Raw genomic sequence first — 19,063 nt, forward strand, 5'->3', positions numbered from 1 at the left:
TAGGGGCATAGCCTCAAAATAAGGGGAAGTAGATTTAGGACTGAATTTAAGATGAACTTCTTCACCCAAAGGGTTGTGAATCTATGGAATTCCTTGCCCAGTGAAGCAGTAGAGGCTCCTTCATTAAATGTTTTTAAGATAAAGATAGATAGTTTTTTGAAGAATAAAGGGATTAAGGGTTATGGTGTTCGGGCCGGAAAGTGGAGCTGAGTCCACAAAAGATCAGCCATGATCTCATTGAATGGCGGAGCAGGTTCGAGGGGCCAGATGGCCTACTCCTGCTCCTAGTTCTTATGTTCTATGTTCTTCACCCACGGGGACTTTCCCGCCCACACAAATCCCATAATCATTTTATTAACCTTCCTGAAAAAAGACCGCGGAATGAAAATGGGGAGACACTGGAATACGAACAGGAATCTCAGGAGGATCATTATTTTAACCGTCTGCACTCTCCCCGCGAGTGTCAGTGGGAGCGCATCCCACCTCCGGAACTCGACCCTCATTTGCTCCACCAACCGAGATATGTTCAACTTGTGCAACCGGCCCCAGTCCCGCGCCACCTGTATCCCTAAGTATCTAAAACTGTCCCCTACTAACCTAAATGGTGGCCCCCTCAGCCGACCCTCCTGGCCTGGACTACAAACAACTCACTTCTTGCCATGTTCAGTTTATACCTCGAGAAGCGGTCGGATTCCGTCAGGATTCCCATGATTTCATCCATCCCAGCCACTGGATCCGTGATGTATAAGAGCCCAACCCCGAGAAGCTCTCGGGGCAGTTGCCAGCGGCTCTATTGCTCATGCAAACAGCAGTGGGGAGAGGGAGCACCCCTGCCTTGTCCCTTGGTACAGTCTAAAATAGTCAGAAGTCGTCCTATTCGTCCTTACACTAGCCTCCGGAGCCTGGTACAACAGCCTGACCCAGTCGATAAAGCCCCCCCCCCCCGAACCCAAATCGTCCCAGCACCTGCCATCAATAGTCCCGCTCAACCCGGTCGAAAGCCTTCTCGGCATCCATTGCCACAACTACCTCTGCCTTCCTACCCTCCGGGGGCATCATGATCACATTCAGCAGCCTTCTGAGGTTGCCCACCAGCTGCCTGCCCTTGACGAACCCGGTTTGATCTTCCACAATGACGTCTGGCACACAGTCCTCAATCCTAGCCGCCAAGAGCTTGGCCAGTATTTTAGCATCTACGCTGAGCAGAGAGATCGGCCTCTAGGACCCACATGCCTCCGGGTCTTTGTCCCGTTTCAGTCTCAGGGAGATGGTGGCCTGTGACATCGCCGGGGGTAACACTCCTCTGTCTCTTACCTCGTTAAAAACCCGAACCAGCACCGGCCCCACTATCTCAGAGAACTTTTTATAAAACTCCACCAGATAGCCATCCGGCCCCGGGGCTTTACCCGATTGCATGGCCTCAAGCCCCCAAATATTTCTTCGATCCTGATCGGGGCCCCCAACCCGTCTACCAATCCCCTGCCCACTTTTGGGAAGGTCAGTCCATCCAGAAAGCGGCTCAGCCCCGGGGGGGGGGGTTCCGAGTTGTAAAGCTTACTATAGAAGTCCCTGAACGCCTTGTTCAGCTCTGCCGGATCCCCCCCCCAAGTTCCCCCCCCAACCCTAACCCTAACCCTAACCCTAACCCCACCGTCACCTATCTTCCCTATTTCCCTGGCCGCCTCCCTCTTCCTCAGTTGCTGTGCCAGCATTCTACTGGCTTTCTCCCCGTGCTCGTAAATCGCACCCCTCGCCTTCCTCAGCTGCTCCACAGCCTTACCTGTGGACAACACCCCAAAATCCGTCTGTAGCCTTCGTCGTTCCCTTAATAGCTCTGCCCTCGGGGTCTCTGCATATCTCCTGTCTGTCTGTAAGATCTCCTTTGCCAGTCGGTCCGTTTCTGCCCTGTCCGTCCTGTCCCTATGTGCCCGAATCGAAACCAGCTCCCCTCTCACCACCGCCTTCAGCGCCTCCCAGAGCACCGCAGCTGAGACTTCCCCCGTGTCATTGGCCTGCAGGTAGTTTTGCATACATTTCCTCACCCTCTCACACCGCCTCGTCCGCCAAGAAACTGACCTCCAGCCTCCATTGTGGGCGCTGAAACTTTCCTTGCCGACCTGCATATCCACCCAGCGTGGGGCATTGTCCGAAATAGCGATCGCCGAATATTCTACGTCCGTCACCCCCGGCAGCAAATCCCTGCTCATGATGAAAAAATCAATTCGGGAATACACCTTATGAACATGTGAATAGAACGGAAACTCCTTCCCCGTCGGCCGACTCGCCCTCCATGGATCAGCCCCCCCCATTTGCTCCATGAACCCCCTCAGTTCCTTGGCCATTGCCTGCACCTTACCCGTTTTTGAACACGACCGCCCAGGCCGGGGGTCTAGGGCTGTGTTAAAGTCCCCTCCCATAATCAGTCTGTGCGAGTCCAGGTCAGGTATCTTCCCCAGCAGTCTCTTAATAAAATCCACATCATCCCAGTTTGGGGCATATACATTGACCAAGACTACCCTCATCCCCTCGAGCTTGCCACTCACCATGACAAATCTGCCTCCCCCATCCGAGATTGTGCTGCCCACCTCGAATTGCACCCGTTTGTTAACCAAAATCGGGACACCCCTGGTTTTAGTGCCCAGGCCCGAGTGGAAGGCCTGGCTAATCCAGCCAGGCCCGAGTGGAAGGCCTGGCTAACCCAGCCAGGCCCGAGTGGAAGGCCTGGCTAATCCAGCCAGGCCCGAGTGGAAGACCTGGCTAATCCAGCCAGGCCCGAGTGGAAGGCCTGGCTAATCCAGCCAGGCCCGAGTGGAAGGCCTGGCTAATCCAGCCAGGCCCGAGTGGAAGGCCTGGCTAATCCAGCCAGGCCCGAGTGGAAGGCCTGGCTAATCCAGCCAGGCCCGAGTGGAAGGCCTGGCTAATCCAGCCAGGCCCGAGTGGAAGGCCTGGCTGATCCAGCCAGGCCCGAGTGGAAGGCCTGGCTAATCCAGCCAGGCCCGAGTGGAAGACCTGGCTAATCCAGCCAGGTCCGAGTGGAAGGCCTGGCTAATCCAGCCAGGCCCGAGTGGAAGGCCTGGCTAATCCAGCCAGGCCCGAGTGGAAGGCCTGGCTGATCCAGCCAGGCCCGAGTGGAAGGCCTGGCTGATCCAGCCAGGCCCGAGTGGAAGGCCTGGCTGATCCAGCCCTTCCTCAATCTGACCTGGTCAGCTACTTTCAGATGAGTCTCCTGAAGCATTATTACGTCCGCCTTCAGCGCCCTCAGATGTGTGAACACACGTGCCCTCTTTACCGGCCCGTTTAACCCTCTAACGTTCCATGTGATCAGCCTGGTTTGGGGGCACCGTCCGTCCCCCCCCCCGCCGATCAGCCATCTCCTTTCTTGGGGCCGCCCCTAGCCCCTGTGTTGCGTTTCCCCTGGCCCACCTCTTGGCAGCCCCCACCTCCGACCTCCTCCATGTTACCAAACCCAAGTCCCTCCCTCGTCAGCAGATCAACTACCCCCCTTCACCCCCCCCCCCCCCCCCCCCCCCCAGCAACAACACCCTGTAACCTAACCCCTGCCATAAACTAGCTACATACACACACCCCACCTGGCTTCCGCAGACCAGCTCACCCTGCTAGCCCGGTGACTCCCGACTCCGGCGCCAACAAGTCTCCCACCTATTGTTCCCTCTGACCCATTCCCCCCCCCGCCCATCAACACTACTTCCCCAAACCAGCCATCCTCGAGCAATTGCTCTGGAAAAAAAATCAAGGAACAAAGAAAACCCCGACAATAGTGCAAATCAAATAAAACAAAATAAATAATAGGCATTTCCAACCCCCCCCCCCCCCCCCATCAGAACACAAAAAGCCCCGGCACCAAATACCTTACCTACCCTCTTTTCCAACAAAAACTTGAGTACAGAAGAGAAAAGAAAACACGACACAAGAAAAACGTGTAAACATCGCTTCGTGACTTTTTAACTCAAGTCCAAAAAGCCTTCAGTTCGGCACCAGCCCTTCTCCCTTGGCGAAGTCCATCGCGTCCTCGGGCTCCTCAAAGTAATGGTGCCGTCCCTCGTGTGTGACCCAAAAGCAGCCCAAACTTCACCTGCTTCTCAAACAGAATCTCTTTGACTTGCCTGTAGCCTGCCCTCCTTCTGGCCACCTCCACGCTCAGGTCCTGGTAGATACGCGAGACGCTGTTGTTCCAGTGGCAGCTCGCGTGTCTTGGCCGACTGTAGCACCCGCTCCTTGTCCAGGAACCTGTGGAACCGGACCACCATCGCTCGGGGGGGGGGGGGGGGGGGGGGGGCCCGCTCGCGGCTGCCTTGCCAGCGCTCTGTGCGCCCTGTCCACCTCCAATGGGCGAAGGAAGACATCATCCCCCAACAGCTTCTGGAACATGCCCGCCACATACGCGGCGGCATCCACTCCCTCAGCCCCCTCCGGGAGGCCAACGATTCTCAAATTCTGCCGACGGGACCTATTTTCCAGGTCCTCCACCTTTTCCAGAGGCCTGTTTTGTTGGTCTTTCAGCCTCCCCATCTCCGCCTCCACCCCCGTTTGGTGATCCTCCTGCTCCTCCAGCGCCTTCTCCAGCTTCTGGATCGTCCGATGCTGGGCGCCCAGCCTGTGCTCCAGGCGCTCGATTGATTTCTGGATCGGTCTAAGCTGTCCCGTTTCAGCGCGGCGAAGCCCTCTTGGATGACGTTCAGCAGATGCTCCGTTGTTGGCTGGGCTGTCCGCACCGGGGTCCGGACATCGGCCACATTGTCCTCCGCAGCAGCTTCCACACGGCCCTTGTTTGCCCAATTCTCCAGCTGTCTGCAATTCTTTCTGCTTCTTAAATCAATACACCTATGTCTGGAGTCAGTGCCTGAGTGCCTACGCCTTCAGATTCAGTGCTCAAAGGTACAAAAAAAAGTCGGGGGAAAATGTCCAAAAGTCCGACCGGATCGAGACCCGCCAAATGTGCGACTTATTCCCTCATAGCCGCCACCGGAAGTCACAAATGACACTTTTAAACAAAGCTTCCATTCCAGTTGTATCAGAGCATCGACACCACCTCTTACCCCTGCTGGCCAGGATATCATACCAACCCCTTTAGGATTTCTTTGCTTTGAGGCTGTGCATTGCTCTAACTCACAACTCCCAGGCTGTATTAAAATGACATTGAATGTTTCATCTACTTCTGACGCCTGCTGTCCTTCTCTACATTTAGATAATGCAAGTCTCTCTTTTACTCCACTTTTTTTCTTCTCCCTTGAAGTCTTCTGAACAAATACCTTCGCTTAACTTCAGTTGTCTTAAACAGTCTTTCTGATCCAATTAGCTGTTACCTGGACTGTAACTCGTTCTTTAGGAAGCTTGCCTCTTTGCAGCTCATTTATCAAATAGTGATCATAACGTGACCGAGAGTTCAGTGGAACGTTTGAAAGTGAAAAACACCATTCAGCTACTAGAATTTTCGATTTAGCTTAAGGCCAATTTTAATGAGATGAAATCTGCCGGTGTGTTTCCCAGCAGACTGGGAAATGGGAAATTCCATTACAAACAGTGGGAAGATAGAATCGCACCACCAGCGAACCGCGCGAGGCTGAGTAACACGAACCCGGGGCATCAGAGAATCCCCCATCCCCTGTCTCCAACTTCCTCCAAATTCCATTCAAACAATGAGCAAAGGAAAGCCCCTCCCTCTGGAAAGTGGCCTCCTGTTGCTAAGCACCACCTCTTGCCTCTGCTGGCCTATTTATTTACACTTCACACCATAGCCCTCTCTAAGCACAATAGAATCACAGTTGGAACCTACCCATCCCCCACACCGACACGCACCTTTGTCCAGCATGAATCTAACTCCAGATTCTACCCTTCCAGGCCCAGAAACATTAAACTAAACCCACTTAAAACTAGATCTTATTTCTAATCGTCACTCATGCAAAGCCCTTAAAACGACCTTTGTTGGTGGGGCGGGGGGGGGGCAGGGTATTCTGAGTCCAATCTGTGGAACATGTCTCCCTGTCCATCTGTGTGATGACCCCTGATCTCAGACTGGGTAATTTAGGATGGTGAGTGGCAAATGAGCATGAAGAGGGGCCGAAAGGGCAAGAGCTCTCACTCCTCATCCTCCTCCATCCATCAACATTCTGAATTCTCCCTCTGCGTACCTGAACAGGAGCCAGAGTGTGGCGACTAGGGGCTTTTCAGAGTCATTTCATTGCAGTGTTAATGTGAGCCTGATTGTGACAATAATAAAGCTGATGGTGATTATTATTATTGCTGTAATTAGACAGGACTGGGCCCACCCTGAGGCCATTGTCTTTGAATAACTCCTGATATTCAGTGGTGGGGGTACAGACAGGAGTAGGGGAGGGGCCGCAGTTCCGCAGTTGTGTGTGTTTGTAGATCACTGAATCCCGTCTGTCTCCACTGACCATGTCTGAACTCACATCAAATCTCCCCCCCTAACACTCCCATCCTCGCTGAAGAAAGAACAAGGAACAATACAGGGAACAGGCCCTTCGGCCCTCCAAACCTGTACCGGTCATGACACCAACCTTGGCCAAATCCCTCAGCACTTCCTTGTGCCGTGTCCCTCTATCCCCGTCCTATCCATGTGTTTGTCAAGATGCCTTTTGAACACCGTTAATGTATCTGTTTCCACAGCCTCCCCTGGCAACGCGTTCCAGACACTCACCACCCTCTGTGTAAAAACCTGCCTCGCACATCTCCTCTAAACTTTGCCCCACGGACCTTAACCCTATGCCCCCTGGTGACTGACCCCTCCACCCTGGGAAAGAGTGCCTGCCCATCCACTCTATCCATGCCCCTCATAATCTTGTAGACCTCTATCAGGTCACCCCTCAACCTCCGTCTTTCTAATGAAAACAGTCCGAGTCTATTCAGCCTCTCCACAGAGCTAACACCCTCCAGACCCGGCAACATCCTGGTCAACCTCCTCTGCACCCTCGCCAAATCCTCCACATCCTTCTGGTAGTGTGGGACCAGAATTGTGCGCAATATTCCAAGTGCGGCCTTACCGAGGTTCTATACAGCTGCAGCCTGACTTGCCAGTTTTTATACTCGATGCCCCGTCCAATGAAGGCAAGCATTCCGTCTGCTTTCTTGACTACCTTGTCCACTTGTGTTGCCACTTTCAAAGATTTGTTGACCTGCACGCCCAGATCTCTCTGACTTTCAATATTCCGGAGAGTTTTACCATTTACGGTATATTTCCCCTCTATGTCAGACCTACCAAAATGCATCACCTCACATTTATCCGGATTAAACTCCATTTGCCATTTCTCTGCCCAAGTCTCCAACCTATCTATGTCCTGCTGTATCCTCTGACAATCCTCAACACTATCGGCCACTCCACCAACCTTGGTGTCATCCGCAAACTTACTAATCAGACCAGCTACATTCTCCTCCAGATCGTTTATGTACACCACAAACAACAGAGGCCCCAGCAACCGATCCCTGTGGAACACCACTAGTCACAACCTTCCATTCAGAAAAACACCCTTCTAAATAAATAACCTTTTATTGTCACAAGTAGGCTTACATTAACACTGCAATTAAGTTACTGTGAAAATCCCCTAGTCACCACATTTCTACAGCTGTTTGGGTACACTGAGGGAGAATTCAGAATTCTCAGCTGATAAAGGAATTGAACCCGCGTTGCTGGCCTTGTTCTGCATCACAAACCAGCTGTCTAGCCCACTGAGCTACTGCTTCCCTCTGCCTTCTGTGACCTAGCCAGTTCTGTATCCATCTTACCACCTCACCTCTGATCCCGTGTGACTTCACCTTTTGTACCAGTCTGCCATGAAGCACCTTGTCAAAGGCCTTACTGAAGTCCATATAGACAACATCCACTGACCTACCTTCATCAATCATCTTTGTCACCTCCTCAAAAAACTCGATCAAGTGAGTGAAGCACGACTTCCCCTTCACAAAACCACACTGTCTATCGCTAATGAGTCATTTGTTTACAAATGGGTATAAATCTATCCCTGCTAATCCCCTCCAACGTTAGCTACTACTGACGTGAGGCTCACCGGCCGATAGTTTCCAGGATTATCCCTGCTACCTTTCTTAAAAAGCGCTACCACATTAGCTATTCGCCAGTCCTCTGGGATCTCACCTGTAGCCAATGAGGAAACAAAGATGTCAGTCAAGGCCCCAGCAATTTTCACCCTTGCTCCCCTCAGTATTCTGGGGTAAATCCCATCCGGCCCAGGAGATTTATCGACCTCAATATCTTTTGAAGGACCCAATACCTCCTCTTTTTCGATGTTAACATGATCCAGACTGTCCACACACACTACCCAAGAACCATCTCCCACAAACTCCCTTTCTTTGGTGAACACTGATGCAAAGTACTCATTTCGTACTTGCCCATTTCCTCTGGCTCAACACATAGATTCCCCCCACTGTCCTTAAGCAGTCCAATCCTTTTCCTGGCCACCTTCTTGCTTTTTACATATGAATAAAAAGCTTTGCGATTTGCCTTAAACCTACTTGCCAAGGACTTTTCAAGAACTCTCCTAATTCCCGCTTCAGTACCTTCCTATTTCTTTATACTCCTCAAGGGTTTCGACTGTCCCCACCCCTCTAGACCGTACAAAGTTTCCTTTTTCTTTTTGACGAGGTTGACAATATCCCTCATTATCCAAAGCTCCCATACTTATCCTTCGTTCTCTCAGGGACGTGACTTTCCTGAATCCTAATCAACTGTCGCTTGAAAGACTCCCACATGTCCGATGTTGATTTATCAAGGTCCCTCATGGTAGACTGGTACAAAAGGTGAAGTCACACGGGATCAGGGGTGAGCTGGCAAGGTGGATACAGAACTGGCTAGGTCATAGAAGACAAAGGATTAGCAGTGGAAGGGTGTGTTTCTGATTGGAGGGCTGTGACCAGTGGTGTTCCACAGGGATCAGTGCTGGGACCTTTGCTCTTTGTAGTATATATAAATGATTTGGAGGAAAATGTAACTGGTCTGATTAGTAAGTTTGCAGTCGACACAAAGGTTGGTGGAATTGCGGATAGCGATGAGGATTACAGCAGGATTTAGATCGTTTGGAGACTTGGGCGGAGAGATGGCAGATGGAGTTTAATCCGGACAAATGTGAGGTAATGCATTTTGGAAGGTCTAATGCAGGTAGGGAATATACAGTGAATGGTAGAACCCTCAACAGTATTGACAGTCAGAGGGATCTGGGTGTACAAGTCCACAGGTCACTGAAAGGGGCAACACAGGTGGAGAAGGCAACACGGTAGTACAGTGGTTAGCACAATTGCTTCACAGCTCCAGGGTCCCAGGTTCGATTCCCGGCTTGGGTCACTGTCTGTGCGGAGTCAGCACGTCCTCCCCGTGTGTGCGTGGGTTTCCTCCGGGTGCTCCGGTTTCCTCCCACAGTCCAAAGATGTGCAGGTTAGGTGGATTGGCCATGATAAATTGCCCCTTCGTGTCCAAAGGGTTAGGTGGGGTTACTGGGTTATGGGGATAGGGTGGAGGTGTTGACCTTGGGTAGGTTGCTCTTTCCAAGAGCCGGTGCAGACTCGATGGCCCGAATGGCCTCCTTCTGCACTGTAAATTCTCTGATTGTATGAATCTCCTGTTACCCTGACTGAGTGCTGTCTCCTCCCCCTCCCAGCATCCTCCACCCTCTCTGTGTGAATCAATTGTGGCGTCTCACACACCACAATCAGCACTGGCAGGGTTCGCTGGAGTTTCTCTGGAAAGACCTCCACCTCGTTCTCATTCTTGAAGACATTCAGGAAATTCCTCTGCCCAGGTCCTGCTCATTTGTCAGAACATCTCTTCTGTACCAAGTGTCGGATTCTGTCTCAATCCACTTCTAAAGCTTTGAGTGTGAAAGAAACAATTTCAGACAGACTAGTGTCTCAGTAACAGGACCTTTAACCCAAAGACGGGACACATCGAGCTGACCTCTAACCCTCTGTTCACCAGGAGTTCCACAGAAGGCTGAAGACAGAAATTCTACAGAACTTTGTGGAGCTGATAGAAAATGTTGAACAAGCACAGCGGGAAGTGATAGAAATGATCAACACGGAGCAGAGAAATGGGATCACCCAGGCCAACAGGTTCATGAACCAAATGGAAAACAAATGTTCAGAGGTCAACCAGGAGAAACATCAACTTGATGCAGTCTCCAAAATCTGTGACAGCTTCCATCTCATCCAGGTACAGAGAGAGCTGGAACGGCCCCCCCCTCCCCCCCACTCCCTGCCCCCCTCCCCCCGCCCCTCTCCCCAACCCCCTCCCCGCCCCCTCCCCGTCCCTCCCCCTCCCCCTCCCCCTCCCCCTCCCCCCTCTCCCCACCCCCTCCCCCTCTCCCCACCCCCTCCCCCTCCCCCCTCCCCCTCCCACCCCCTCCCCTCTCCCCCCTGTGCCCCGCCCCCTCCCCTGTCCCCGCCCCCCCACCCCCTCCCCCTCTCCCCACCCCCTCCCCCTCCCCCGCCCCTCTCCCCACCCACTCTCCCCACTCCGCTTCTCCCCACTTCCTTTCTCCCCCCTCCGCTCCCCCCGCCCCCTCCCCCGCCCCTCTCCCCAAACCCCCGCCACCTCCCCCACCCCACGCCCTCCCCCTGCCCCTCCCCCGCCCCTCTCCCCACCCCCCTACACAACCCCCCCGCCACCTCCCCCTCCCCACCCCCTCCCCCGCCCCTCTCCCCACCCCCACCCCTCCCCACCCCCGCCCCTCTCCCCATCCCCTGCCCCTCTCCCTACCCCCTCCCTCTCTCCCCACCCCCTCCCCCTGCCCCTCCCCCTCCCCACCCCTCCCCCACCCCCCGCCCCTCTCCCCACCCCCTGCCCCTCTCCCCAGCCCCTCCCCCTCCCCAACCCCTCCCGCTCCCGCCCCCTCCCGCCCGCCCCTCCCCCGCCCCCTCTCCCCCGCCCCTCTCCCCCCTCTCCCCCCGCCCCCTCTCCCCCATACCCCTCTGCCCCGCCCCTCCCCAGCCCCTCCCCCGCCCCTCCCCCTGCCCCTCCCACACCCCTCTCCCCACACCCGCCCCTCTCCCCACCCCCTGCCCCTCTCCCCACCCCCTCCCCTTCTCCCCACCCCATCTCACTCCCCCCACCCCCTCCCCCTCCCGCCGCCTCCCACCCGCCCCTCCCCCGCCCCCTCTCCCCCGCCCCTCTCCCCCCTCTCCCCCCGCCCCCTCTCCCCCATACCCCTCTGCCCCGCCCCTCCCCAGCCCCTCCCCCTGCCCCTCCCACACCCCTCTCCCCACACCCGCCCCTCTCCCCACCCCCTGCCCCTCTCCCCACCCCCTCCCCTTCTCCCCACCCCATCTCACTCCCCCCACCCCCTCCCCCTCCCGCCGCCTCCCACCCGCCCCTCCCCCGCCCCCTCTCCCCCCGCCCCCTCTCCCCCGCCCCCTCTCCCCTGACCCCTCACCCCCGCCCCTCCACCACCCCTCCCCCCGCCCCTCCCCCCACCCCTCCCCCTGACCCTCCCCACCCCCTCCCCCTCTCCCCACCCCCTCCCCCTCCCCCGACCCCTCCCCCTACCGCCCGCTCCCCTCTCCCCCTGTCCCCGCCCCCTCCCCACCCTCTCCCCTCCCCCCGCACCTCTCCCCCCTGTCCCCGCCCCCCCCACCCCCTCCCCCTCTCCCCACCCACTCCCCCTCCCCCCGCCCCTCTCCCCATCCCCTCTCCCCACTCCGCTTCTCCCCATTCCCTTTCTCCCCCCTCCCCTCCCCCCGCCCCTTTCCCCCGCCCCCTCCCCCGCCCCTCTCCCCACCCCCTCTCCCCTCTCCCTTTCTCCCCGCCCCTCCCCCCGCCCCTCCCCCTGCCCCTCCCCTCCCGGCCACCCCTCCCCGCCCCTCTCCCCCCGCCCCTCTCCCCCCGCCCCTCTCCCCCGCCTCTCCCCCCGCCCCTCCCCCTCCCCCACCCCTCCCCCACCCCCCGCCCCTCTCCCCACCCCCTGCCCCTCTCCCCACCCCCTGCCCCTCTCCCCACCCCTCCCCCTCTCCCCACCCTCTCCCCCTCCCCGCCCCCTCCCCCTCCTGCCCCCTCCCCCCTGCCCCCCGCCCCCTCCCCACCCCCTCCCCCTCCCCCTCCCCTCTCCCCCTCCCCCCGCCCGCCTCCCCTGCCCCCGCCCCCCCACCCCCTCCCCTCTCCCCATCCCCTCCCCCTCTCCCCACCCCCTCCCCCTCTCCCCAACCCCTCTCTCCAGCTCCTCTCCACACTCCCTTTCTCCCCCCCTCACATCCCACCCGCCCCTCTCCCCACCCCCTCCCCCGCCCCCCCTCCCCCTGCCCCTCTCCCCCCGCCCCTCTCCCCTCACCCCCCTCCCCCCACCCCTCTCCCCACCCCCTCCCCACCCCTCCCCTCGCCCCTCTCCCCACCCTCCCATCCCCACTCCCCTTCTCCCCCCTCCCCTCTCCCTGATGCGCTATCAATGACCACAAAGACGAGAGTAGTGGAATAATCGAGGTTTTATTGAGCAAAGGTGTTGTGCCTCCTGTAGCTCGAACCAGAATGGCTGCAGCACGGCGAGCACGCACTTTTATACCCCGCCTAGTGGGCGGAGCCAGCAGGCAGGGAGTTACCCATGTACCTCTACTATACAGGCAGTGCCGTAATACATGTAATACAACTAGTGGTGACTACCACACTCCCCACCCCCCTCATACACCCCCCCGTCTCCTCAATCCCCCTCCCCACCCCAAACTCCCCACTCTACCTCTCCCCACCCCCCTCACACCACCCCTCTCCCCACCCCACCCCCGTACCTCTCCCCACTCCACCTCTCCCCTGTCTCTCTCCCCCTCAGACACACAACCTTCCCCCACCCCCCTCTTCCCACCCCCCTCTCCCCACCCCACCCCCACGCCTATCCCCAACCCCCCGCTCACCACCCCCTCCCCCTCCTCACCCCCTTCCCCAAACCCCCCCTCTCCCCACCCCCCTCATACACCCACCCAGTTCCCACCCTTCCCTCCCACACCAACCTCTCCCCATCCCCCTCTCCCCCCTCTCCCCACCCCTCCCTCTCCCCACTCCCCCTCTCCCCACTCCCCCCCTCCCCACACTCCCCATCCCCCTCCCCCACCCCCTCGCTCTCCCCACCACCCACCCACTCCCCCTCCCTACTCCCCCACTCCCCCTCTCCCCACTCCCCCTCTCCCCACTCCCCCTCTCCCCACTCCCCCTCTCCCCACTCACCCCCTCTCCCCCTTCTCACCCCCAAACCCCTCTCCCATGTCAAAGAACAAAGAACCCACCCCCCTCGCTCCACCCTCACTCTTCCTGCCTCCCCCCCCCCACATACACAGCCCTCCCCAAACACCAGGAAAACCCTCTCCCCCCCCCCCCACCTCATACACCCCTCGCCCCTAACACCAGTAAACCCCTCGTTCCCCACCTCAATACTCCGCTGGCCCCATAAGCCGGACCCCACACACTCGGCCCCACGATACAGCCGTGCCTGTGGGGATTGAATTGTTACAACATCTGCAGGAGCTTTTCAGAGCTGTGATAAAATGGAGATTCGAAAGTTACTTGAATGAAGGGAAAGGAGGAGAGTTGTCGAGATTTCGGGAAGATTTCTCAACGTTGGGTCCAGACCTGGCCGCTAATTGTCCAGGAATGAAAATATGAGATTTATGAGTGATGTCTGTCTACATTTAGGAATCTTACGCCAGTGTCTTTGTGTTAAGGAATACCACAGGATTAAGATTGTGCCAGTACAACAGGTCCTGTCACACACACAGCTCACCGTGGACGTGAAACTCACAGATCTCAGCAGGACTGTCGCCGAAATATCAAATCTAGTGAAAAACCAGTTGGTGAAAAGCACCTCAGAGAACGGACCGATCGCAGGTAATTCCCCACTGACCCAGCACAGAGAAATCCCCACTGACCCAGCACAGAGAAATCCCCACTGACCCAGCACAGAGAAATCCCCACTGACCCAGCACAGGTAAATCACCACTGACCCAGCACAGGTAAATCCCCACTGACCCAGCACAGGTAAATCCCCACTGCCCCAGCACAGAGAAATCCCCACTGACCCAGCACAGGTAAATCCCCACTGACCCAGCACTGAGAAATCCCCACTGACCCAGCACAGAGAAATCCCCACTGACCCAGCACAGGTAAATCCCCACTGACCCAGCACAGAGAAATCCCCACTGACCCAGCACTGAGAAATCCCCACTGACCCAGCACAGGTAACTCCCCACTGACCCAGCACAGGTAAATCCCCACTGACCCAGCACAGGTAACTCCCCACTGACCCCGCACAGGTAAATCCCCACTGACCCAGCACAGAGAAAACCCCACTGACCCAGCACAGAGAAATCCCCACTGACCCAGCACTGAGAAATCCCCACTGACCCAGCACAGGTAAATCCCCACTGACCCAGCACAGGTAAAGCCCCAATAACCCAGCACAGAGAAATCCCCACTGACCCAGCACAGGTAAATCCCCACTGACCCAGCACTGAGAAATCCCCACTGACCCAGCACAGGTAACTCCCCACTGACCCAGCACAGGTAACTCCCAACTGACACAGCACAGAGAAATCCCCACTGACCCAGCACAGAGAAATCCCCACTGACCCAGCACAGGTAAATCCCCACTGATCCAGCACAGGTAAATCCCCACTGACCCAGCACAGGTAAATCCCCACTGACCCAGCACTGAGAAATCCCCACTGACCCAGCACAGGTAAATCCCCACTGACCCAGCACAGAGAAATCCCCACTGACCCAGCACAGAGAAATCCCCACTGACCCAGAACAGAGAAATCCCCACTGACCCAGCACAGAGAAATCCCCACTGACCCAGCACTGAGAAATCCCCACTGACCCAGCACAGGTAACCCCCCACTGACCCAGCACAGGTAAATCCCCACTGACCCAGCACAGAGAAAACCCCACTGACCCAGCACAGAGAAATCCCCACTGACCCAGCACTGAGAAATCCCCACTGACCCAGCACAGGTAAATCCCCACTGACCCAGCACAGGTAAAGCCCCAATAACCCAGCACAGAGAAATCCCCACTGACCCAGCACAGGTAAATCCCCACTGACTCAGCACTGAGAAATCCCCACTGACCCAGCACAGGTAACTCCCCACTGACCCAGCACAGGTAACTCCCAACTGACACAGCACAGAGAAATCCCCACTGACCCAGCACAGAGAAATCCCCACTGACCCAGCACAGGTAAATCCCCACTGACCCAGCACAGGTAAATCCCCACTGACCAAGCACAGGTAAATCCCCACTGACCCAGCACTGAGAAATCCCCACTGACCCAGCACAGGTAACTCCCCACTGACCCAGCACAGAGAAATCCCCACTGACCCAGCACAGAGAAATCCCCACTGACCCAGCACAGAGAAATCCCCACTGACCCAGCACAGAGAAATCCCCACTTACCCAGCACAGGTAACTCCCCACTGACCAGCACAGAGAAATCCCCACTGACCCAGCACAGAGAAATCCCCACTGACCCAGCACAGGTAACTCCCCACTGACCCAGCACAGGTAACTCCCCACTGACCCAGCACAGAGAAATCCCCACTGACACAGCACAGAGAAATCCCCACTGACACAGCACAGGTAACTCCCCACTGACCCAGCACTGAGGAATCCCCACTGACCCAGCACAGAGAAATCCCCACTTACCCAGCACAGCAAAATCCCCACTGACCCAGCACAGGTAAATCCCCACTGACCCAGCACAGGTAACTCCCCACTGACCCAGCACAGAGAAATCCCCACTGACCCAGCACAGAGAAGTCCCCACTGACCCAGCACAGGTAAATCCCCACTGACCCAGCACAGGTAAATCCCCACTGTCCCAGCACAGAGAAATCCCCACTGACCCAGCACAGAGAAATCCGCACTGACCCAGCACAGGTAAATCCCCACTGACCCAGCACAGGTAAATCCCCACTGACCCAGCACAGAGAAATCCCCACTGACCCAGCACAGGAAAATCCCCATTGACCCAGCACTGAGAAATCCCCACTGACCCAGCACAGGTAACTCCCCACTGACCCAGCACAGGTAACTCCCCCCTGACCCAGCACAGAGAAATGCCCACTGACCCTGCACTGAGAAATCCCCACTGACGCAGTAAAGGTAACTCCCCACTGACCCAGCACAGGTAAATCCCCACTGACCCAGCACTGAGAAATCCCCACTGACCCAGCACAGGTATCTCCCCACTGACCCATTACAGAGAAATCCCCACTGACCCAGCACAGGTAAATCCCCACTAACCCAGCACAGGTAAATCCCCACTGACCCAGCACAGGTAAATCCCCACTGACCCAGCACTGAGAAATCCCCACTGACCCAGCACAGGTATCTCCCCACTGACCCATTACAGAGAAATCCCCACTGACCCAGCACAGGTAAATCCCCACTGACCCAGCACAGAGAAATCCCCACTGACCCAGCACAGGTAAATCCCCACTGGCCCAGCACAGGTAACTCCCCACTGACCCAGCACAGAGAAATCCCCACTGACCCAGCACAGGTAAATCCCCACTGACCCAGCACAGGTAAATCCCCACTGACCCAGCACAGGTAAATCCCCACTGACCCAGCACAGGTAACTCCCCACTGATCCAGCAGAGGTAACTCCCCACTGACCAGCACAGAGAAATCCCCACTGACCCAGCACTGAGAAATCTCCACTGACGCAGCACAGGTAACTCCCCACTGACCCAGCACAGAGAAATCCCCACTGACCCAGCACAGAGAAATCCCCACTGACCCAGCACAGGTAAATCCCCACTAACCCAGCACAGGTAAATGCCCACTGACCCAGCACTGAGAAATCCTCACTGACCCAGCACAGGTATCTCCCCACTGACCCAGGACAGAGAAATCCCCACTGACCCAGAACAGGTAAATCCCCACTGACCCAGCACAGGTAAATCCCCACTGACCCTGCACAGGTAAATCCCCACTGACCCAGCACAGGTAACTCCCCACTGACCCAGCACAGAGAAATCCCCACTGAACCAGCACAGAGAAATCCCCACTTACCCAGCACAGGTAAATCCCCACTGACCCAGCACAGGTAAATCCCCACTGACCCACCACAGGTAACTCCCCACTGACCCAGCACTGAGAAATCCCCACTGACCCAGCACAGGTAAATTCCCACAGACCCAGCACAGGTAAATCCCCACTGACCCAGCACAGGTAAATCCCCACTGACCCAGCACAGGTAACTGCCGACTGACCCAGCAGAGATAACTCCCCACTGACCAGCACAGAGAAATCCACACTGACCCAGCACAGGTAACTCCCCACTGACCCAGCACAGAGAAATCCCCACTGAGCCAGCACAGGTAACTCCCCACTGACCCAGCACAGAGAAATCCCCACTGACCCAGCACAGGTAAATCCCCACTGACCCAGCACAGGTAACACCCCACTGACCCAGCACAGACAAATCCCCACTGACCCCGCACAGGTAAATCCCCACTGACCCAGCACAGGTAACTCCCCACTGACCCAGCACAGGTGACTCCCCACTGACCCAGCACAGGTAACTCCCCACTGACCCAGCACAGGTAACTCCCCACTGACCCAGCACAGAGAAATCCCCACTGACCCAGCACAGGTAACTCCCCACTGACCCAGCACAGGTAACTCCCCACTGACCCAGCACAGATAAATCCCCACTGACGCAGCACAGGTAAATCCCCACTGACCCAGCACAGAGCAATCCCCACTGACCCCGCACAGGTAAATCCCCACTGACCCAGCACAGAGAAATCCCCACTGACCCAGCACAGAGAAATCCTCACTGACCCAGCACAGAGAAATCCCCACTGACGCAGCACAGGTAAATCCCCACTGACCCAGCACAGAGAAATCTCCACTGACCCCGCACAGGTAAATCCCAACTGACTCAGCACAGAGAAATCCCCACTGACCCAGCACAGAGAAATCCTCACTGACCCAGCACAGTTAACTTGCCACTGACCCAGCACAGGTAAATCCCCACAGACCCAGCACAGAGAAATCCCCACTGACCCAGCACAGGTAACTCCCCACTGACCTAGCACAGGTAAATCCCCACTGACCCAGCACAGGTAACTCCCCACTGACCCAGCACAGGTAAATCCCCACAGACCCAGCACAGAGAAGTCCCCACTGACCCAGCACAGGTAAATCCCCACTTACCCAGCACAGGTAAATCCCCACAGACCCAGCACAGGTAACTCCCCACTGACCCAGCACAGGTAAATCCCCACTTACCCAGCACAGGTAAATCCCCACGATCCAGCACAGGTAACTCCCCACTGACCCAGCACAGAGAGTTCCCCACTGACCCAGCACTGAGAAATCCCCACTGACCCAGCACAGGTAACTCCCCACTGACCCAGCACAGAGAAATCCACACTGACCCAGCACAGGTAAATCCCCACGGACCCAGCACAGGTAAATCCCCAGTGACCCAGCACAGAGAAATCCCCACTGACCCAGCACAGGTAACTCCCCACTGACCCAGCACAGGTAACTCCCCACTGACCCAACACAGGTAAATCCCCAATGACCCAGCACAGAGAAATCCCCACTGACCCAGCACAGGTAAATCCCCACTGACCCAGCATAGGTAACTCCTCACTGACCCAGCACAGGTAACGCCCCACTGACCCAGCACAGGTAAATCCCCACTGACCCAGCACAGAGAAATCCCCACTGATCCAGCACAGGTAACTCCCCACTGACCCAGCACTGAGAAATCCCCACTGACCCAGCATAGGTAAATCCCCACTGACCAAGCACAGAGAAATCCCCACTGACCCAGCACAGATAAATCCCCACTGACCCAGCACAGAGAAATCCCCACTGACCCAGCACTGAGAAATCCCCACTGACCCAGCACAGGTAACTCCCCACTGACCCAGCACAGGTAAATCCCCATTGACCCAGCACAGGTAAATCCCCAATGACCCAGCACAGAGAAATCCTCACTGACCCATCACAGGTAAATCCCCACTGACCCAGCACTGCGAAATCCCCACTGACCCAGCACAGGTAACTCCCCACTGACCCAGCACA

At 56.8% G+C, this 19,063-nt stretch overlaps 1 protein-coding gene across 2 annotated transcripts in view; it reads left to right on the forward strand.

Annotated features, from left to right (window-relative positions):
• LOC140428753 (E3 ubiquitin/ISG15 ligase TRIM25-like) overlaps window positions 1-19,063 on the forward strand; it is a 481,100-nt gene that overhangs the window by 147,033 nt on the left and 315,004 nt on the right. For both annotated transcript variants that reach the window (XM_072515463.1, XM_072515462.1), the window contains exons 4-5: window positions 9,962-10,195; window positions 13,681-13,843. In XM_072515463.1, the coding sequence (XP_072371564.1) occupies window positions 9,962-10,195; window positions 13,681-13,843 (397 nt within the window). The remainder of the gene's footprint in view (window positions 1-9,961; window positions 10,196-13,680; window positions 13,844-19,063) is intronic.

This window comes from Scyliorhinus torazame, chromosome 1 (genome assembly GCF_047496885.1).
Source record: "Scyliorhinus torazame isolate Kashiwa2021f chromosome 1, sScyTor2.1, whole genome shotgun sequence".
NCBI lineage: Eukaryota > Metazoa > Chordata > Chondrichthyes > Carcharhiniformes > Scyliorhinidae > Scyliorhinus > Scyliorhinus torazame.